The 24,308-nt window shown below is 39.3% G+C and overlaps 3 protein-coding genes across 4 annotated transcripts; 1 reads left to right on the top strand and 2 right to left on the bottom strand.

The window, feature by feature from the left end:
* Positions 1-1,156: 1,156 nt before the first annotated feature.
* rxfp3.2b (relaxin family peptide receptor 3.2b) lies at positions 1,157-2,314 on the top strand. Its single transcript, XM_087781456.1, has one exon. It carries the CDS (start codon positions 1,157-1,159, stop codon positions 2,312-2,314), a length of 1,158 nt encoding a protein of 385 aa, XP_087637582.1.
* Positions 2,315-8,332: 6,018 nt separating this feature from the next.
* LOC148085063 (tripartite motif-containing protein 16-like) lies at positions 8,333-10,769 on the bottom strand. Its single transcript, XM_087783212.1, has one exon. It carries the CDS (start codon positions 10,696-10,698, stop codon positions 9,043-9,045), a length of 1,656 nt encoding a protein of 551 aa, XP_087639338.1. The 5' UTR covers positions 10,699-10,769; the 3' UTR covers positions 8,333-9,042.
* Positions 10,770-21,408: 10,639 nt separating this feature from the next.
* LOC148085062 (tripartite motif-containing protein 16-like) lies at positions 21,409-23,830 on the bottom strand. 2 transcript variants are annotated; one of them, XM_087783211.1, is made up of 2 exons: positions 23,686-23,762; positions 21,409-23,629 (listed from the first exon to the last, which is right to left on the bottom strand). In XM_087783211.1, exon 2 carries the CDS (start codon positions 23,477-23,479, stop codon positions 22,118-22,120), a length of 1,362 nt encoding a protein of 453 aa, XP_087639337.1. In that variant the 5' UTR covers positions 23,480-23,629; positions 23,686-23,762; the 3' UTR covers positions 21,409-22,117. The 2 variants fall into 2 exon arrangements, with proteins under 2 accessions (XP_087639337.1, XP_087639336.1); XM_087783210.1 differs by having other exon boundaries at positions 21,409-23,830.
* Between the last annotated feature and the right edge of the window lie 478 nt (positions 23,831-24,308).

Here is a 24,308-nt window from a genome sequence, read left to right as displayed (position 1 = left end):
TGTGTCTGTGTGTGTGTTGTTGTGATGTGTGACTCTATTGTATCATCAGTGTGTCTGTGTGTGTGTGTTGTTGTGATGTGCGACTCTATTTTATCATCAGTGTGTGTGTGTGTTGTTGTGATGTGTGACTCTATTGTATCATCAGTGTGTGTGTGTGTGTTGTGATGTGTGACTCTATTGTATCATCAGTGTGTGTGTGTTGTTGTGATGTGTGACTCTATTGTATCATCAGTGTGTGTGTGTGTGTTGTGATGTGTGACTCTATTGTATCATCAGTGTGTGTGTGTGTGTTGTTGTGATGTGTGTCTCTCTCTCTCTCCATCTCTCTCTCTCTCTCTCTCCATCTATCTTTCTCTCTCTCTCTCTCTCTCTCTCTCTCTCTCTCTCTCTCCATCTATCTTTCTCTCTCTCTCTCTCTCTCTCCATCTATCTTTCTCTCTCTCTCTCTCCCTCTCTCTCTCTCTCTCTCTCTGCTGGTTGATGGTTTATAAGGACGAGCAGCAGAGTGAGTGAGTGTATAGAGAAGAGACGAGGACCTGAAGTGCAGCAGAAGAGACGAAACGAGGAGAAGAAGAGAAGAAACGAGGAGAGAAGAAACGAGGAGCAGGATAAAAGAAAGGAGGAGCAGGAGAAAAGAAAAGAGGAGCAGGAGAGAAGAAACAAGGAGAGAAGAAATAAGGAGCAGGAGAAAAGAAAGGAGGAGCAGGAGAGAAGAAACGAGGAGCAGGAGAAAAGAAAGGAGGAGCAGGAGAGAAGAAACGAGGAGAGAAGAAACGAGGAGCAGGAGAAAAGAAAGGAGGACCAGGAGAGAAGAAACGAGGAGAGAAGAAACGAGGAGCAGGAGAAAAGAAAGGAGGAGCAGGAGAGAAGAAAGGAGGAGCGGGAGAGAAGAAACGAGGAGAGGAGAAAGGAGGAGCGGAGGAGAAAGGAGGAGCAGGAGAGAAGAAACAAGGAGAGAAGAAAGGAGGAGCGGAGGAGAAAGGAGGAGCAGGAGAGAAGAAACAAGGAGAGAAGAAAGGAGGAGCGGAGGAGAAAGGAGGAGCAGGAGAGAAGAAACGAGGAGAGGAGAAAGGAGGAGCGGAGGAGAAAGGAGGAGCAGGAGAGAAGAGAAGAAGATGTTTCTCTCTAAGGTCCTGCTGGTGTCGTTGCCGTGACCATGTGCGATCAGACTTCCTGCCCGGAGAGGGTCGTCCTGGAGGAGAACGTCGGCAACTGCAGCGGCAACTTGTCGCTGCACTGCTGGCTGCAGCTGCTGACCCGGGAGTCCATCGTGGAGCTGCAGGGCGACGGCTCCAGCCTGCTGGTGCGGGCGATGATCGCCTGCGTCTACTCCGTGGTGTGCGCCCTGGGACTGGTGGGGAACTCCCTGGCGCTCTACCTGCTGCACTCGCGCCACCGGCAGAAGCAGTCGTCCATCAACTGCTTCGTGATGGGTCTGGCCGTCACGGACCTGCAGTTCGTCCTGACCCTGCCCTTCTGGGCGGTGGACACGGCCCTGGACTTCCGCTGGCCGTTCGGCCGCGTCATGTGCAAGATCATCAGCTCGGTGACCATCATGAACATGTACGCCAGCGTCTACTTCCTCACGGCCATGAGCGTGGCGCGCTACTACTCCATCTCCTCGGCGCTCAAGATGCACAGTCGCAGGGCTGCGGCGGCGCGGGCCAAGTGGACCAGCCTGGGCATCTGGGTCTTCTCTCTCCTGGCCACCTCCCCTCACGCCATCTACTCCACCAGCGCGCAGCTCTCCGACGAGGAACTTTGCCTGGTTCGCTTCCCGGACTCCGGCAACTGGGACCCGCAGCTTCTGCTGGGTCTGTACCAGCTGCAGAAGGTCCTGCTGGGCTTCCTGATCCCTCTGGTCATCATCTCCGTCTGCTACCTGCTCCTGCTGCGCCTGGTCCTCAGCCGGCGCGTGGCCGGGGCGGCGGGACCGGAGGTGGAGCAGAGTCGCCAGAGGAGGCGCTCCAAGGTCACCAAGTCCATCGTCATCGTGGTCCTCTCCTTCTTCCTGTGCTGGCTTCCCAACCAGGCGCTGACTCTCTGGGGGGTGCTCATCAAGTTCGACCTCGTGCCCTTCAGCAACGCCTTCTACAACGTGCAGGCGTACGCCTTCCCGCTGACGGTGTGTCTGGCGCACACCAACAGCTGCCTCAACCCGGTGCTCTACTGCCTGGTCCGGCGGGAGTTCCGGGCCGGACTCACCGAGATCCTGCTCCGCGCCACGCTGTCGGTGCGACGCCTGACGCGGCTCCTGCGACGCAAGTCGAAGGTGGCCGAGGCGCCGCCGGTCCTGGTCCAGATGGACGTGTGAGCCGCGACTGCTGGTTCGGTTGAAAAATGTCCAAAATTGAATGTTTTTTTTTTCCACAGGTAGAGTTTGATATTTTAATTAAAATAAATCAAACGTTGTTTATTCAAATCCTTGAGATGAATACGTGTCGAGGATCAGTCGCTCGTCGCTCTGTTGCTTCTGTCTGGTCGGACTTTTAACGTTGAATTCAAACGTCTACGACTCGAAGAATATTTGATTAAGAAAATGTATTTTTTAATATTTGGAAAAACAATAACAAAGTCTATGTGAAAAACATTCATTCGTTTTGAAAATGATTTTTAATCGTTTAGTTAAAGTTAAAAAACTATCGTAGAAATGATTGAATTCAAAGAAATCATCTGAAAAAACCCTGAATGTTGTGATGAAGTCGAAGAACGAGTCGTAACCGGCGCCGCCGGAGCCGCAGCGAGAGGTTTGACCCACTTTCACGGCAGGTGCGTCATGAACAGACAGCTGTCAATCATCCTGAGAGTCTTTCTGATCTTTGTTGATCATTTGTCGGTAAAAAGTGAACAATCGAATAGATGAATAAATGAAACTTCACCTCCTGCTGTGAGTCGTTGTCGAGCAACTGTTGTTTAGTTGTGCGACGTCTGTGAGCTTTTATCAAATGAAACCGAAACATAAAATACATTAAAGGATTCTGGGTAAAAATAGAGTGAAAATTCAATTCATGAGTGGGTCAGACTTCACAACACAAAAATAACACAAACACACAAAAACACCTACGCACAAGTACACACGCACACAGACACATGCAGACACACAGACACATGCACACACACACACACACACACACACACACACACACACACAGACACATGCACACACATACGCACAGAAACACACACACACAGACGCACCCACAGACACACACACACACACACACACGCACACACACACATATACACACAATCACACACACACACACAGATGCACCCACAGACACACACACACAGACACACACACGCACACACACACATATACACACAATCACACACACACAGACGCACCCACAGACACACACACAGACGCACACACACACACCCACAGACACACACACAGACACACACACAGACACACACACGCACACACACACACAGACACACACACACACACACAGACACACACACGCACACACACACATATACACAATCACACAGACACACACACACACACACACATTTACACAAAATCACACAGACACACACGCACACACACACATATACACACAATCACACAGACACACACACACACATATACACACAATCACACAGACACACACACACACACACACAGACGCACACACACATATACACACAATCGCACAGACACACACACGCACACACACACATATACACACAATCACACAGACACACACACACACACACATATACACACAATCACACAGTCACACACGCACACACACACATATACACACAATCACACAGACACACACACACACACACATATACACACAATCACACAGACACACACGCACACACACACATATACACACAATCACACAGACACACACGCACACACACATATACACACAATCACACAGACACACACGCACACACACACATATACACACAATCACACAGACACACACGCACACACACACATATACACACAATCACACACACATATACACACAATCACACAGACACACTGTAAATCTTTTTTTTTTAAGATTTGAATTAAATATGTTTTACATTGAAAGGTACATGTTGTATAAACACAGTATATATAATGGACAAAATAATCTAATATATTTATCTTCTTAATTAAGACTTATATTCTATACAAAAACATGTTTATACATCAGAACCAGAAATATTATTATTTAAATTGCTAGTGAATTGTTCCACCAACAGTAAAATAAATGTGCAAAATGGAAAGTATGGACTGTTGCACTAATTTTGTGTTATTTGTATTAATTAATTCATTATTAACATGTAATTTTGTGTTATTTGTATTAATTAACTCATTATTAACATGTACTTCTGTGTTGTTTGTATTAATTAATTCATTATTAACATGTACTTTTGTGTTATTTGTATTAATTAATTCATTATTAACATGTACTTTTGTGTTATTTGTATTAATTAATTCATTATTAACATGTACTTTTGTGTTATTTGTATTAATTAATTCATTATTAACATGTACTTTTGTGTTATTTGTATTAATTAATTCATTATTAACATGTACTTTTGTGTTATTTGTATTAATTAATTCATTATTAACATGTACTTTTGTGTTATTTGTATTAATTAATTCATTATTAACATGTACTTTTGTGTTATTTGTATTAATTAATTCATTATTAACATGTAATTTTGTGTTATTTGTATTAATTAATTCATTATTAACATGTAATTTTGTGTTATTTGTATTAATTAATTCATTATTAACATGTACTTTTGTGTTATTTGTATTAATTAATTCATTATTAACATGTACTTTTGTGTTATTTGTATTAATTATTCATTATTAACATGTACTTTTGTGTTATTTGTATTAATTAATTCATTATTAACATGTACTTTTGTGTTATTTGTATTAATTAATTCATTATTAACATGTACTTTTGTGTTATTTGTATTAATTAATTCATTATTAACATGTACTTTTGTGTTATTTGTATTAATTAATTCATTATTAACATGTACTTTTGTGTTATTTGTATTAATTAATTCATTATTAACATGTACTTTTGTGTTATTTGTATTAATTAATTCATTATTAACATGTACTTTTGTGTTATTTGTATTAATTAATTCATTATTAACATGTACTTTTGTGTTATTTGTATTAATTAATTCATTATTAACATGTACTTTTGTGTTATTTGTATTAATTAATTCATTATTAACATGTACTTTTGTGTTATTTGTATTAATTAATTCATTATTAACATGTACTTTTGTGTTATTTGTATTAATTAATTCATTATTAACATGTACTTTTGTGTTATTTGTATTAATTAATTCATTATTAAAATGTACTTTTGTGTTATTTGTATTAATTAATTCATTATTAACATGTACTTTTGTGTTATTTGTATTAATTAATTCATTATTAACATGTACTTTTGTGTTATTTGTATTAATTAATTCATTATTAACATGTACTTTTGTGTTATTTGTATTAATTAATTCATTATTAACATGTAATTTTGTGTTATTTGTATTAATTAATTCATTATTAACATGTAATTTTGTGTTATTTGTATTAATTAATTCATTATTAACATGTAATTTTGTGTTATTTGTATTAATTAATTCATTATTAACATGTACTTTTGTGTTATTTGTATTAATTATTCATTATTAACATGTACTTTTGTGTTATTTGTATTAATTAATTCATTATTAACATGTACTTTTGTGTTATTTGTATTAATTAATTCATTATTAACATGTACTTTTGTGTTATTTGTATTAATTAATTCATTATTAACATGTACTTTTGTGTTATTTGTATTAATTAATTCATTATTAACATGTACTTTTGTGTTATTTGTATTAATTAATTCATTATTAACATGTACTTTTGTGTTATTTGTATTAATTAATTCATTATTAACATGTACTTTTGTGTTATTTGTATTAATTAATTCATTATTAACATGTAATTTTGTGTTATTTGTATTAATTAATTCATTATTAACATGTACTTTTGTGTTATTTGTATTAATTAATTCATTATTAACATGTACTTTTGTGTTGTTTGTATTAATTCATTCATTATTAACATGTACTTTTGTGTTATTTGTATTAATTAATTCATTATTAACATGTACTTTTGTGTTATTTGTATTAATTAATTCATTATTAACATGTACTTTTGTGTTATTTGTATTAATTAATTCATTATTAACATGTACTTTTGTGTTATTTGTATTAATTAATTCATTATTAACATGTCCTTTTGTGTTGTTTGTATTAATTAATTCATTATTAACATGTACTTTTGTGTTATTTGTATTAATTAATTCATTATTAACCTGTACTTTTGTGTTGTTTGTATTAATTAATTCATTATTAACATGTACTTTTGTGTTGTTTGTATTAATTAATTCATTATTAACATGTACTTTTGTGTTATTTGTATTAATTAATTCATTATTAACATGTACTTTTGTGTTATTTGTATTAATTAATTCATTATTAACATGTACTTTTGTGTTATTTGTATTAATTAATTCATTATTAACATGTACTTTTGTGTTATTTGTATTAATTAATTCATTATTAACATGTACTTTTGTGTTATTTGTATTAATTAATTCATTATTAACATGTACTTTTGTGTTATTTGTATTAATTAATTCATTATTAACATGTACTTTTGTGTTATTTGTATTAATTAATTCATTATTAACATGTCCTTTTGTGTTGTTTGTATTAATTAATTCATTATTAACATGTACTTTTGTGTTATTTGTATTAATTAATTCATTATTAACATGTACTTTTGTGTTGTTTGTATTAATTAATTCATTATTAACATGTACTTTTGTGTTGTTTGTATTAATTAATTCATTATTAACATGTACTTTTGTGTTATTTGTATTAATTAATTCATTATTAACATGTACTTTTGTGTTATTTGTATTAATTAATTCATTATTAACATGTACTTTTGTGTTGTTTGTATTAATTAATTCATTATTAACATGTACTTTTGTGTTATTTGTATTAATTAATTCATTATTAACATGTACTTTTGTGTTATTTGTATTAATTAATTCATTATTAACATGTGCTTTTGTGTTATTTGTATTAATTAATTCATTATTAACATGTACTTTTGTGTTATTTGTATTAATTAATTCATTATTAACATGTACTTTTGTGTTATTTGTATTAATTAATTCATTATTAACATGTACTTTTGTGTTATTTGTATTAATTAATTCATTATTAACATGTACTTGTGTGTTATTTGTATTAATTAATTCATTATTAACATGTACTTTTGTGTTATTTGTATTAATTAATTCATTATTAACATGTACTTTTGTGTTATTTGTATTAATTAATTCATTATTAACATGTACTTTTGTGTTATTTGTATTAATTAATTCATTATTAACATGTGCTTTTGTGTTATTTGTATTAATTAATTCATTATTAACATGTACTTTTGTGTTATTTGTATTAATTAATTCATTATTAACATGTACTTTTGTGTTATTTGTATTAATTAATTCATTATTAACATGTACTTTTGTGTTATTTGTATTAATTAATTCATTATTAACATGTACTTTTGTGTTATTTGTATTAATTAACTCATTATTAACATGTACTTTTGTGTTATTTGTATTAATTAATTCATTATTAACATGTACTTTTGTGTTATTTGTATTAATTAATTCATTATTAACATGTACTTTTGTGTTATTTGTATTAATTAATTCATTATTAACATGTACTTTTGTGTTATTTGTATTAATTAATTCATTATTAACATGTACTTTTGTGTTATTTGTATTAATTAATTCATTATTAACATGTACTTTTGTGTTGTTTGTATTAATTAATTCATTATTAACATGTACTTTTGTGTTATTTGTATTAATTAATTCATTATTAACATGTACTTTTGTGTTGTTTGTATTAATTAATTCATTATTAACATGTAATTTTGTGTTATTTGTATTAATTAATTCATTATTAACATGTACTTTTGTGTTGTCACCACATAATATCCACGCTTGTGTTTACAACAATAAAAGTAGTTTTGATTGTGATCTTAGAACGAAGGTGTAAGAAAGTACATATAAAGATGTCGATGTTATATTGAATAAACCAAAGAATATTGCATTTAGAAAATGTGTTTTTGAATTATTGGAATTAGAATATTGAACTCAATGTGTCAAATATATATATAATCTATATATTGATATATTTAGAATAAATGATTCAAAAAGATAATTCATTGATTTAGATCAACATTTCAATAAGAACAAATAATCAATCAATCAAGTTTATTGATAAAACACTTTAAAAACAACAGTCGATACAAAGTGTAGTACAATGACATGAAAGTACTAAGAAAGCAGTTAAAACACAAAAATAAAACAATATCCAATAAAACAAGTCAAAAGCACTAAAAACAGCTCAGAGTCTCACGCTGTGTTAAAAGAGAATAAAAGTGTGTTTTAAGAGGAGATTTGAGTGAATATAAATCAATGTTTCTATATGTACATTTTTAAAATACAGCATAACTCAACATAACACTGAATCCAAGGATCTGGTTTCTCTGATACAAGATATAGTTTGTGTTGAACTTTCATCTTTACTTCTTTGGAGAAAATCTTTTTTTCACAAAATCCAATTCCTTTCAGACTGTAATATTGAATCAAACAAATGTACATCAATTCATCAATTCATTATTCAATAACATCCAATGAGATACTGTAGTAACCAGGATATACTTGTAGTACTGTGGAGTACTTGAGTAACGACTGCTGCCATCATCACCGGATCATGAAGGTGTTTATTAAAGAAGATTTAAAGAAGACTCGTCATCATCAGGAACAATCCAATCACAGAGGTTCTAATCCAGTCACATGACGTCACTGTGTCTTCACTGCGGCACAAACGACAAACGTTCTCAGAGACGTTCATCCAAACATTGAAGCTTCATGTGATGATGTCACTCCTGGAGACTCGCAATCTCACTGGCGTCTACTTCAGCTTCACAAACTCACACGAGGATGGAACCATGACTCCAGCATGAAGAGGTTGAGAGAAGCTGGTCTGGACTCTGTGGAGGAGAGTCATGGTCTCAGAGACGCTGTAGAAGGACAGAAGACCTGCAGAGTGATCCAGGTTCACCCCCACTGTGGAGGGTCCGACACTGGAGACTTCAGTTGTGATGTTGTTGTGTATAAATAAACAACCAGAGTCGTGACAATATAAACTCCAAGATTTGTCATTACATCCAAAGAAACTTTCATATCCTGATCTGCTGATGTTCTTGTATGAAACTGATACTTCAACACCTCCTTCTGTTCTCTTCACCTCCCAGTAACAACGTCCAGTCAGAGACTCTTGACTCAAGACCTGATAATGAAAATTGAATCTGTCTGGATGATCAGGACGAGGCTGATCTTCTCCCATGTTTGTCACTTTCTTGTTTCCTTCAGACAACATCAACCTTGAGCCTGCAGTGTTTGGATCCAGAGTGATGTCCTGTGAGTGTGTGAGGAACTGCTCTCTGGTCTCTGGAAGGAACATCATGGAGATTTTGGTCCACATGTCTCTCAGAAGGTCCTGGACTTGGTCTCTGCAGGCTGACACGGCTGCTGTTACTTCCTGGAAGCGACGGTGAGTTTGCTCAAGGGTCGTGGAGGAGGTCGTGTCTTCACTGACCTCTGAGAGTGAGGTTGTGTCTTCACTGACCTCTGAGAGTGAGGTCGTGTCTTCACTGACCTCTGAGAGTGAGGTCCAGTTCTGCAGGAAGATGGTGTGACTGTCGGTGAGTGACAGCTGCTGCAGCTCAGCCTCTTTCTTCTTCAGCTCAGAGATCTCCTGCTCCAGCTGCTCCTGAAGTCCTCGGACTCGAGCGTCTTCAGTCTCCTGCAGAGATCTGATCTTCTGCTCCACGTCAGGCATTCTTCTCTGGATCATCTGGATCATCTGGACGAGGGTCTCCTGACTGTCCTTCACTGCTTCCTCAGCAGAGACTCTGATGTTCTTCTGCTCCTGCTGGAGCAGCTTCACTTCCTTCTCTCTCTTCTGGATCTTCTGCTGGATCCTTCCTAGACTCTGATCCAGGTCTTTGTCTCTCTCCCTCCTCTCTGCTGTGGTCGAGACGATGTCATGATCTTTGTGTTGGTCCACAGCACAGAGATGACAGATGAGCTGCTGATCAGAACGACAGAACATCTTCTTCTCCTCCTCGTGTTCAGAGCAGATCATCTCCTGGAGCTGCTTGGACGGCTGGACCAGCTTGTGTCTCCTGAAGGCCGGAGCTTCTCGATGAGGCTGGAGGTGAAGGTCACAGTAGGAGACCAGACACACCAGACAGGACTTGAGGGCTTTCATCTTCCTCCCAGTGCAGGCGTCACAGGTCACATCTTCAGGTCCAGCAGAGCAGAGGTCCTCAGCTGCTCCAGTCTTCTTCAGCTCCTCCACTAACTCTGCTAACACAGTGTTCTTCTGGAGGACAGGTCTCTCGCTGAAGCTCCGTCTGCACTGAGGACACTCGTAGATGTTCTTCTCCTGCCAGTGACCTTCAACACAGGTCTTACAGTAGTTGTGTCCACATGCAAGAGTGACTGGATCCTTCAGTAGATCCAGACAGATGCAACAAGATCTCAGATCAACTCTAGTCTCCATGTCTCTGCGACTGAAACACTCCTTCACAGGTGAACTCTTTTATAGTCTCAGTCACAAGTCTCTGCCACGATCTGCTCCAACCTGTTGATCCACATTATTAAACTTCCTGGAAACTACGTGTTGTTGACAAAGACACACCTTGATTATAACACACACACACACATATACACACACACACACACACACATATACACACAATCACACACACACACACACGCACACACACACCCCCACACACACATATACACACAATCACACACACACACACACGCACATATACACACACACACACATGCACACACACACATATACACACACACACACACACGCACACACACATGCACACACACACACACACGCACATATACACACACACACACACAGATATACACACGCACACACACACATATACACACACACATATACACTCGCACACACGCACAAACACACATATACATACAATCACACAGACACATATACACACGCAAACACACACACACACACACATATACACACAATCACATATACACACAATCACACAGACACACAGACACACACACACATATACACACAATCACACAGACACACACGCACTCACACACATACACACAATCACACAGACACACACATATACACACACAGACACACACGCACACACACACACACACACACACACATATACACACAATCACATATACACACAATCACACAGACACACAGACACACACACACATATACACACAATCACACAGACACACACGCACACACACACATATACACACAATCACGCACACACACACATATACACACACAGACACACACGCACACACACGCACACACACACACACACACAGACACACTGTAAATCTTTTTTTTTTAAGATTTGAATTAAATATGTTTTACATTGAAAGGTACATGTTGTATAAACACAGTATATATAATGGACAAAACAATCTAATACATTTATCTTCTTAATTAAGACTTATATTCTATACAAAAACATGTTTATAAAACCAGTTTTCATAGACCATCTCACCTCAGATATAAACAATGAATGGTAGTTTAAAACTTTTGAGCTGGAATGTAAAGGGTCTAAATCAGCCCATCAAAAGGAAAAAGGTCCTCACTCATTTGAATCATCTCAAAACCGGAATGGCCTTTCTACAAGAGACTCATGTCAAAACCTCCGACAGCGAACGTCTCTTTTCCAGATGGGCGGGGCAGTGTTTCCATTCTTCCTTTGGGGCTAAGGTGCGGGGAGTGACGAGAGTCATCAGTCCAAACATCTCTTTGAACCACACAATATCATATCAGACACATTTGGCAGATATATTATTGCTTATGGTAAACTTTACAACAAATTGGTCTCGTGAACATTTATGCACCTAATGTAGAAGAACCAAAATTCTTTGAGCATTTATTTTCTCTCTCGCCGGACCTCGGGACATACTCGCTCGTACTCGGAGGCGACTTTAATACATGGCTTGACCCGACTCTGGACAGATCATCACCTAAAGTCTCCCCCATCAGTAGGGTTGCAAAGGGGTGGAAAATTTCCGGTAAATTTCCGGAAACTTTCCATGGGAAGTTAAGCTGGGGAATTTTGGAAATATTCCAAATTGGAAACTTTCCATGGGAATTATGGGAATTTATGGGAATTATTGGGAATTTATGGGAATTAACTGGAAATTGGGGGTAATTTAAACAAACTGTATCATATCCAAACATAAATGTAAATATTTATTTTGTCATAAGCAGATATCCATGCAAGATAATACAAAAACATGACATTTCAACAGATTTATTTGAGTAGAACTTTAGTTTTTATTCTTGTATGAACAATTATTTTAATGAACAACAAAAACATGAATGTTGAGTATATACTAACTCACCCCACTCCCCCACCCAATCAAAAAGTAAAATCACAACTTGCTTAGCTCTCTTGTGTAGTGTGTCCATTGTCTTCAGTGCAATGATGTCTTTCAGGAGAAGATTAAGAGTATGGGCAGCACAGCCAATGGCTGTTATATGAGGGTAGGTCTCCTCCACGTGTGCCCAGGCAACCTTCATATTTGGTACATTGTCAGTGACAAGTGCAAAAACCTTCTCTGGTCCAATGTCATTGATGAACGCTTTCAGCTCATCAGCAATGTAGGGGCCTGTGTGTCTGTTGTCCTTTGTGTCTGTGCTCTTGTAGAATACAGGTTGAGGGGTGGCGACAATGTAGTTGATAATTCCTTGTCCCCGAACATTTGACCACCCATCAGAGATGACTGAAATACAGTCTGCTTTGACAATGGTTTGCTTGACCTTTGTTTGCACTCTGTTGAACTCCTCATCCAGCAAATGAGTAGATAGCGCATGCCTGGTTGGGGGGGTGTATGCTGGCCGGAGAACATTCAAAAATCTCTTCCAGTACACACTGGATGGCAGCATCAGTGGTGAGCCAGTTGCGTAGACTGCACGAGCAAAACACTCATCTGCATTTCTCTGGCTACGTTCATCCATTAAATCAAAGAATGCTCTGATACCAGAGGGACCAGGAGCTGATGAGAGGGTATCTGACTCTGATACAGCAGATTCATTTTCCCCTGGAGTGGAACTCTTGTCTGCTGAATGTTTTGAGCCTTGAGGAACTTTTTGGCACTTGGCAATATGTTGCTGCATTTTTGTAGCATTCTTCACGTATGTCTTTGCACAGTATTTACAGACATACAAAGACTTTCCTTCAACATTCGCTTGTGTGAAATGCTTCCACACATCAGATGGCAAACGTGGCATTTTTCTGCAGAATAACATAAAAAAAAGCTTGTAAAAACACTAAAGCAATGGCATGAACAGAAATATAGTTGGCTAAACAACTGGAATGGTCTTCAAAATATTTGACAATTGATGTATAAATTCTTGAATGGTTACAGAAAACCGTCTTGCTGGAGTCAGAAAAAACAGCATCAATATGGGCCATCAGTAAATCAGCCTCATGTATCCAGGCCTTTCTCTCCCACTTTGGTATCTGCGATATCTGGCGCTTCCTAAATCCCCAGAAGAAAGAATTTTCCTTCTTTTCTCATGTTCATCATACATACACAAGAATCGACTACTTCTTCATCGACAACCAATTTATCCCTCAAGTGAAATCATGTTCCTACCAGAGCATTGTTATATCTGACCACGCCCCTTTAGAACTTACTTTATCAATGCCAGACATGCCAACACAAAGAAATCAATGGCGTTTTAATTCAACCCTTCTCTCAGACGACAGTTTTGTTGGCTGTGTTAGGGGTTTTTGTGTTCCGATGAACCGACCCTCCCAAGCCTCGTACGTGGTGGTGGAATGAAGGACAGACACATGGATGAGTTTAAGAAAAATGCTCGTTTAGTGAATTATGCAAAAGTCAGAGACAAACTTACGTGAACACAGCGCTAGCAAGCAGAGAGATCTATCGCAGACGTCTTCGAATGCCAGAACGCAAAGATCAGACAAAATGGTAGATCTTTATAGTAGAATATTCAGGTTAACGCCTCTAGTCAAATGTGAATGTAGGATTGGTCAGTAAGTGTAAACATTTGATTCTAAGATGGCCGGTCGCACGTGATCGTAGTGGAAATTTACCCAAAGTTGTTGTTTTCAAGAATCTGTTCCCAGCGACTTGTGTCCTTCAGAGTGAATTCTCAAACAGGTGTCCAGACGTCCTGGAATCTGGGATTGTTTAATCTTTCTGTGTGTGCAAGGCTTTGTGACCTCGGCCTTTGAGTTGTGAACCTGAGTTTAGTTTAAGTGAATGCAATGCAAGAATAGGATTATTTAATATGAATTAAATATGTAAGATTATCAGTTAATCAAGTGACTATTTGAAATGTGTGTTAAATCTAGATGATTGATTACAGTAAAGTTGTCATTTCCTTACAACTTGATGGAAAAAGAAATCCACGCCTTCTTCCTGACAAACTCAACAACTGAAGTCTCCAGTCTGACGGTGTGGGACACTCTGAAGGCCTACCTTAGAGGTCACAGTATCTCATTCACGGCACGGTTGAAACCAACATCTTCTCAAGAAAAATCTCACTTAGAAAAGTCTATCCATGACCTTGACCAACAATACTCTACATTTAAAGATCCCGACATTTATAAAAAACGAATTGAAGCTAAAACCAAATTCGACTTGCTAACAACACATTCAGCTGAAAACCTTTTACTCAAAAATAAAACATTGTTTTACATGCACGGAGAAAAATCAGATAAGATACTGGCCAACAGATTAAAGGGACTAAAAGCACAACAAAATATTTCTAGAATCCAAACTGCGACAGGCAAACTAACATCTGACCACACACAGATCAACAGAGAATTGAAAGATTATTATTTCAAATTATACTCCTCAGAACATCAAACGGACCATGACAAAATAAAGAACTTTTTATATTCCCTTAACATGCCAACAGTTTCTAGAGAGGGCATGAAGATACTGGAGGAGCCCATCAAACAATCAGAAATTGAGTTGGCCATTTGCTCACTACAGTCTGGAAAGGTCCCGATGGCTTCCCAGCCGAGTTTTATAAGAAGTTCTCGTCAACTCTCAGCCCGCATTTGTGCGTGGTTCTAACCGACTCCTGTCGCCTCGGCCACCTTCCACCATCATTTTCAGAGGCCTGCATCACCCTCATCGGCAAAAAAGATAAAGACCTAACTGATTGTGCCTCGTACAGGCCCATCTCCCTACTCAACACTGACACAAAAATACTGGCAAAAGTCCTGGCACACAGACTAGAAAACATACTCCCTACAATAATATCTACTGACCAGACTGGATTTATTAGAGGCAGAAATTCCTATTTTAACATTCGACGACTGCTTGACATCCTTTACTCCGGGAGAGGCTCCAGAGTGTGTTGTCTCTTTAGATGCCGAAAAGGCCTTTGACCGTGTAGAGTGGGATTACCTATTTGCAGTCTTAGAAACATTTGGTTTTGGTCATAACTTCATTCAATTCAATTCAATTCAAAGTGTTTATTGTCATATACATCGAGAAACACGTTTCCCTATGCAATGAAATTCTTTATTTGCCGTCCCTCCACAAATATCGGCATAACAAAAAAATAAAAATAAATATACATAACAAAAAAAGTCAAGATAAAATAACAATAAAAAATAATAATATAAGAGAGGGAGGGGAACTGTACATGTGATGGATTTAAAGTGACAACAGTGCAGTGTTCAGCTGTTCATGATTCTTATTGCAGTGGGGTAGAAAGAGTTTCTCAGGCGTGTGGTCCTGCATTTTGCACTCCTGTACCTGCGTCCCGAGGGCAGGAGTGTAAACAGTCCATGTTGTGGGTGGGAACTGTCCTTGATGATGGTGGCAGCTCTCCTGTGGACTCTGTGGTGGTAGATGCTGTGCAGAGAGGGCAGTGGAGACCTGGTGATCCTCTCCGCTGTCTTAACCACTCTCTGCAGACGTTTGCGGTCCATGGCCGTAGAGCCGTAGAGTCCTCAGTGATGTGGACCCCGAGGTACTTAAAGCTGCTCACCCGCTCCACTTCAAGATCCCGGATAAACAGTGGTTGGTGAGGTCTCCTCTCCTTCCTCATGTCCACTATCATCTCCTTTGTCTTGTCTGTGTTGAGGGTGAGGTTGTTGTCCTCACACCAGGAAACCAGACTGTCCACCTCTGTCCTGTAGGCCGCTTCGTTCGCCGCGGTGATGCATCCTATCACTGCGGTGTCGTCAGCAAACTTTAGGACGGTTCATCTCAATGATTAAACTGCTTTATAAGCGACCGACAGCCTCCATCCGTACAAACTCACAACAGTCCACGCAGTTTGAACTTGGTACAGGAACTCGTCAGGGGGGCCCTCTGAGTCCTCTGCTATTTGACCTGGCCATAGAACCTCTGGCCACAGCCCTGCGTGACTGTAATGAGGTGTCTGGGATCCGAGGAGGAAACACAGAACACAAAGTGTCATTATATGCAGACGACCTCCTGCTCTATATCTCAGACCCCATCACCTCTCTGCCTTTGGCTTTGTCCCTTTTAAAAGCATTTGGCAAACTCTCAGGACATAAATTGAATGTACAAAAAAGTGAGCTATTTCTATGAAATAAAAACGACTCTGACTTAATATCCAAGCTGCCTTTCAAGATAGCAGAAAACAATTTCTCATATTTAGGTATAATGGTTACGCGAAAATCTAAAGAGTTATTCAAAGAAAACTTTTTAACTTTGACAGCGGAAATTAAACAGACCTTGGCTAAGTGGTCCCCACTCTCCTTGACACTTATTGGTAGGTTAATTCAGTAAAAATGACAGTCTTACCCAAATTCTTATATCTTTTCCAGAATCTTCCAATATTCCTGCCAGCCTCATTTTTTCAGCATTTGGATTCTCTGATATCATCCTACCTATGGAACGGCAAACACGCCCGCCTTAACAAGACTCATCTTCAGAAAGCAAAGACTTTAGGTGGTTTAGCTCTTCCCAACTTCCGACTTTACTATTGGGCCGCGAACCTGCGCTGTCGGACCTCCTGGACCTTCTACCACAAACAGAGCGAAAAGCCAGCTTGGGTAGAACTAGAGTCACAGACAAGCGACCAAATATCACTGCCAGCCATTTTGGGCTCCGAGTTACCAACAACTTCTGGTAAATCAATTTCAAATCCCATAGTTAAACACTCCCTCAGAATTTGGTCTCAATTTAGAAAACATTTCAAACTTAATCGTTTTTCTCTTCTCAGCCCTATATTCTCAAACCATCTCTTTGAACCTTCCATGCAGGATTCAGCCTTCAAGGAATGGCACGAGAAGGGATTAGTTTACTTTAGAGACATTATTAAAGACAACACCGTTCTCTCTTTTGAACAACTAAGAACAAAATATAATCTTCACAGGTCAAACTTCTTCAGATACTTACAAGCAAGACACTACATTTCATCTAAATTGTCACCTCAAACTGTTAAGGAAAGGAAAATATGAGACGAGATTCTTTCTATGAACCCAACGAAGAAGGGATTTATTTCTGAAATCTATTCTGGCCTCTCTGAATTGACACAGAAACCTACAGATAAACACAAACAGGATTGGGAAGAAGACCTTGGCATCTCCCTGTCTGACAACAATTGGAAAACTATTTTAGAACTGGTGAATAAATCATCTTTTTGTGCTCGTCACACTCTTCTCCAATTCAAAGTTGTTCACAGAGCTCATCTATCAAAAACCAAACTGTCAGGAATATATCCGGAGGTCAGTCCACTATGTGACAGATGCAAGATCCTAGAAGGCTCCTTAGGCCACATGTTCTGGACGTGTCAGAGCCTACAAAAGTACTGGGAAAACATTTTCAAGTCCCTATCAAAAATTGTGGAAACGGATATTAGACCAAGCCCACTCATTGCTCTTTTCGGTTTCACGGGAGAGATAAAAAAAATAACAGCGAACAACCAGCGTCTAGTCTCTCTCTGCTCTCTCTTGGCACGAGGGCCATCTTGCTCAGGTGGGAAGACACTGCCCCGCCCACACACACTCTGGCTCAGAGATGTCAGGTCCTGCCTCAGAATGGAAAAGATCAGATATGTCTTGACAAAATCGAAGAAAGCATTCCACAACACATGGCTACTCTTTTCTCAAATGGTTTAACACCTTGTAGATGTCTGGAATTGGTTTTAACATCCATTAAGATACATGTCGATTGCAAAGAATAGCGATTTAGAGAGAGCAGTGACAAGGGGATTACTTTATTTATTTATTTATTTTCTTATTGTCATTTTTGTTACCATTTGTATTAAAGAAAAAAAAAGAGCATATACACTGTGTGTAACGGATGTACCTGCGGGTCAATGTTGCTGCTTGATCATGCTCAATAAAAAATATTTTGAATCAAAAAACATGTTTATACATCAGAACCAGAATTATTATTATTTCAATTGCTAGTGAATTGTTCCACCAACAGTAAAATAAATGTGCAAAATGGAAAGTATGGACTGTTGTACTAATTTTGTGTTATTTGTATTAATTAATTCATTATTAACATGTACTTCCGCTTCCGCTTAGTTTTTACTCTTGGCCTGGCCATTTCTAATGTATCTGTACATGATGTCCATCTGAGTGATCATTCTCTTGTTTAACCTGGACTTCATCCCTGAACCTAAGCCTTTGAAACTTAGGTCTCAGAGGCGTGTCATCTCAGCCGATACTGCAGACAGTTTTTCTGCTATGTTTGACGCTCTTTCCTTTGATGACTGCACAGACGTGGACAGTTTGATTCACTGTTTCACTGATCATTGTGTTGAAATACTGGATCAAACCTGTTAAATCGAACTTGAAAATTCAGAAAAAACGGTGCCCTTGGACAAATGAAGATCTCCTGAGTCTGAAGAGACTTTGTCGAAAGACTGAGCGTCTCTGGAAGTCCACTAAACTTGAGGTGCACAGACTTCACCTCAGGGATCTGTTGACTTCTTACAATGAGATGGTAGAAACTGCTAGATCTGATTACATCAGAAAACTGGTAGCAGCAAATAGGAAAAACCCCAAAGTTTTGTTTGAAACCATTAATTCTCTTGTGTCTCCTGCTCCTCAAATCACGCCTGTCTTCTGTGAAGCTGACAGCAATGCATTGTTGAGATTTTTCATTGACAAAATTAAATTGATCAAAGAGAAAATCTCTCCCCCTTTGTTTGGAACCCCTACTGTCTCTGAGCCCATCTCCTCCTCTTGGTCCTCCTTCACTGCTGTATCTTTGGGTGATATTTCAGCACTAGTGAACAAGATGAAACCATCCTCTTGCTCAGATGACGTCCTTCCTTGTAGGCTTTTTATCAAAGTATTTGATGTAATTGGCCCCTGGGTTACCAATATGGTGAACCTCTCCCTTTCCACAGGGGTTTTTCCCAATGCATTTAAACATGCCATTGTGGAGCCTCTGCTCAAAAAACCAGGCTTAGACCCAACTGACCTCAGTAATTTCAGGCCTATTTCTAAGCTCCCTTTCTTGTCCAAGATCTTGGAGAAGGTGGTGTCTGAGCAGCTGTCTTTGTTCCTGGATCAGAGCGACATCCATGAGAGGTTTCAGCCTGGCTTCCGTAAACATCACTCTACGGAGACAGCTTTATTGAAGGTGTCCAGTGACATCATGATGTTTTGGTTCTCTTGGATCTGTCCTCAGCCTTTGACACAGTTGATCACCAGATCCTGCTGAGGAGACTAAGGGATGAAGTGGGACTGTCTGGGTCTGTGTTAGAATGGTTCTCATCTTACCTTTCTGGGCGCAGTTTTAGTGTATCTGCCAATCAAATGAGGTCTGAATCGGCAGATCTGTTGTGTGGAGTCCCTCAAGGTTCTGTTCTGGGTCCTTTATTGTTTTTGCTGTACTTGATTCCCCTCGGTAAAATCATTCAGAGATTTCCAGATGTTTCTTATCACATTTTTGCTGATGACATCCAGCTCTACTGCTCTTTTGACCCAACTGAGCCCCAAAGGCTGAACAGCTTAGTCAATTGTTTGCTAGAAATCAAACAATGGCTGAGTGAAAACACTCTACAGCTAAATGTGGACAAAACTGAAACACTGGTGATTGCTCCTGATGATAAGATTCCAGGGTTGAGTCAGTACTTGGGTGACTTAGGTCAGTCTGTCAAACTGAGCCTGAGAAACCTGGGTGTTGTATTTGATAAAGACATGTCTCTTGTTCGACACTGCAGAAAACTGACCGGAAACTGTTTCCTTCAACTGAGAAAAATCTCTAAACTTAGGAAAATGTTGTCGGAACATGATCTGGATCTTATAATCCATGCGTTTGTTTCTTCTCGTCTGGACTATTGTAACAGTTTGTTTTCATGTCTTAACAAGAAGGATGTGTCTCGTCTGCAGTTGATTCAGAACTCTGCAGCCAGAATTCTGACCCGCTCTAGTAGAAGAACTCACATTTCTCCGATCCTTAAAACTCTTAACTGGCTTCCAGTTTCTTTCAGGATCAACTTTAAAATTCTGGTTCTTACTTTCAGATCTATTCATGGCCAGGCTCCTCCTTACATCACTGATCTGATCCAGCCTTACACCCCAGCTCGGGCTCTGAGGTCTGTGGATCAGAATCTACTGATGGTTCCTGAACTTCAGGACCAGAGGAGAGAAATCTTTTCAGGCTGTTGCTCCTAAGCTTTGGAACGATCTTCTCTCTCTTTGCGCTTGATGGAGTCTACTGACTCCTTTAAGAAACATCTTAAGACGTTTCTATTTGTTCAGGCTTTTCCTTGAATTTCTCGAACTCCTGTGTTGTTCTCAGTATTATCTTGATCTTTAAAGTATGTACTTTTTTTTTTTTTTTGAGTATTGTTTTGATTGTCTAAGCGCTTTGTGACCCTGGTCTCGAAAAGCGCTATATAAATAAATATTACTTACTTACTTACTTACTTACTTACTTTTGTGTTGTCACCACATAATATCCACGCTTGTGTTTACAACAATAAAAGTACTTTTGATTGTGATCTTAGAACGAAGGTGTAAGAAAGTACATATAAAGATGTCGATGTTATATTGAATAAACCAAAGAATATTGCATTTAGAAAATGTGTTTTTGAATTATTGGAATTAGAATATTGAACTCAATGTGTCAAATATATATATAATCTATATATTGATATATTTAGAATAAATGATTCAAAAAGATAATTCATTGATTTAGATTAACATTTCAATAAGAACAAATAATCAATCAATCAAGTTTATTGATAAAACACTTTAAAAACAACAGTCGATACAAAGTGTAGTACAATGACATGAAAGTACTAAGAAAGCAGTTAAAACACAAAAATAAAACAATATCCAATAAAACAAGTCAAAAGCACTAAAAACAGCTCAGAGTCTCACGCTGTGTTAAAAGAGAATAAAAGTGTGTTTTAAGAGGAGATTTGAGTGAATAAAAATCAATGTTTCTATATGTACATTTTTAAAATACAGCATAACTCAACATAACACTGAATCCAAGGATCTGGTTTCTCTGATACAAGATATAGTTTGTGTTGAACTTTCATCTTTACTTCTTTGGAGAAAATCTTTTTTTCACAAAATCCAATTCCTTTCAGACTGTAATATTGAATCAAACAAATGTACATCAATTCATCAATTCATTATTCAATAACATCCAATGAGATACTGTAGTAACCAGGATATACTTGTAGTACTGTGGAGTACTTGAGTAACGACTGCTGCCATCATCACCGGATCATGAAGGTGTTTATTAAAGAAGATTTAAAGAAGACTCGTCATCATCAGGAACAATCCAATCACAGAGGTTCTAATCCAGTCACATGACGTCACTGTGTCTTCACTGCGGCACAAACGACAAACGTTCTCAGAGACGTTCATCCAAACATTGAAGCTTCATGTGATGATGTCACTCCTGGAGACTCACAATCTCACTGGCGTCTACTTCAGCTTCACAAACTCACACGAGGACCAAACACTGACTCCAGCATGAAGAGGTTGAGAGAAGCTGGTCTGGACTCTGTGGAGGAGAGTCATGGTCTCAGAGACGCTGTAGAAGGACAGAAGACCTGCAGAGTGATCCAGGTTCACCCCCACTGTGGAGGGTCTGACTCTGGAGACTTCAGTGATGATGTTGTTGTGTATAAATGAACAACCAGAGTCGTGACAATATAATCTCCAAGATTTATCATTCCATCCAAATATACTTTCTCCTCCTGATCTGCTGATGTTCTTGTATGAAACTGATACTCCAACATCTCCTTCTGTTGTCTTCACCTCCCAGTAACAACGTCCAGTCAGAGACTCTTGACTCAAGACCTGAGAATAAAAATTGAATCTGTCTGGATGACGAGGACGAGGCTGACGTTCTCCCATGTTTGTCACTTTCTTGTTTCCTTCAGACAACATCAACCATGAGTGTGCAGTGTTTGGATCCAGAGTGATGTCCTGTGAGTGTGTGAGGAACTGCTCTCTGGTCTCTTGATGGAACATCATGGAGATGTCGGTCCACATGTCTCTCAGAAGGTCCTGGACTTGGTCTCTGCAGGCTGACACGGCTGCTGTTACTTCCTCGAAGCGACGGTGAGTTTGCTCAAGGGTCGTGGAGGAGGTCGTGTCTTCACTGACCTCTGAGAGTGAGGTCGTGTCTTCACTGACCTCTGAGAGTGAGGTCGTGTCTTCACTGACCTCTGAGAGTGAGGTCCAGTTCTGCAGGAAGATGGTGTGACTGTCGGTGAGTGACAGCTGCTGCAGCTCAGCCTCTTTCTTCTTCAGCTCAGAGATCTCCTGCTCCAGCTGCTCCTGAAGTCCTCGGACTCGAGCGTCTTCAGTCTCCTGCAGAGATCTGATCTTCTGCTCCACGTCAGGCATTCTTCTCTGGATCATCTGGATCATCTGGACGAGGGTCTCCTGACTGTCCTTCACTGCTTCCTCAGCAGAGACTCTGATGTTCTTCTGCTCCTGCTGGAGCAGCTTCACTTCCTTCTCTCTCTTCTGGATCTTCTGCTGGATCCTTCCTAGACTCTGATCCAGGTCTTTGTCTCTCTCCCTCCTCTCTGCTGTGGTCGAGACGATGTCATGATCTTTGTGTTGGTCCACAGCACAGAGATGACAGATGACCTGCTGATCAGAACGACAGAACATCTTCTTCTCCTCCTCGTGTTCAGAGCAGATCATCTCCTGGAGCTGCTTGGACGGCTGGACCAGCTTGTGTCTCCTGAAGGCCGGAGCTTCTCGATGAGTCTGGAGGTGAAGGTCACAGTAGGAGACCAGACACACCAGACAGGACTTGAGGGCTTTCATCTTCCTCCCAGTGCAGGCGTCACAGGTCACATCTTCAGGTCCAGCAGAGCAGAGGTCCTCAGCTGCTCCAGTCTTCTTCAGCTCCTCCACTAACTCTGCTAACACAGTGTTCTTCTGGAGGACAGGTCTCTCGCTGAAGCTCCGTCTGCACTGAGGACACTCGTAGATGTTCTTCTCCTGCCAGTGACCTTCAACACAGATCTTACAGTAGTTGTGTCCACAGTGAAGAGTGACTGGATCCTTCAGTAGATCCAGACAGATGCAACAAGACAACAGATCAACTCTAGTCTCCATGTCTCTGCGACTGAAACACTCCTTCACAGGTGAACTCTTTTATAGTCTCAGTCACAAGTCTCTGATCCAACCTGTGGATCCACATTATTAAACTTCCTGGAAACTACGTGTTGTTCAGGACAAAGACACACCTTGATTATAACACACACACACACACACACACACATATACACACTCACACACACATATACACACGCACACACACATATACACGCACACACACATACACACACACACACGCACACACACACACACACATATACACACGCACACACACATATACACGCACACACACACACACATATACACACACACACACACACATATACACACACACACACACAATCTTACACACACACGCACACACACACGCACACACACACACACACGCACACACACATACATATACACACAATCACACTGACACACACGCACACACACACACACACACACATATACATACACACGCACACACACACACACACACGCACACACACGCACACACACACACACATATACACACAATCACACAGAC

Source organism: Callionymus lyra, chromosome 2 (genome assembly GCF_982586985.1).
Source record: "Callionymus lyra chromosome 2, fCalLyr1.hap1.1, whole genome shotgun sequence".
Lineage (NCBI taxonomy): Eukaryota > Metazoa > Chordata > Actinopteri > Syngnathiformes > Callionymidae > Callionymus > Callionymus lyra.
The sequence above is the reverse complement of the archived record's forward strand: the minus strand, read 5'-3'. Positions and strand labels throughout refer to the sequence as shown.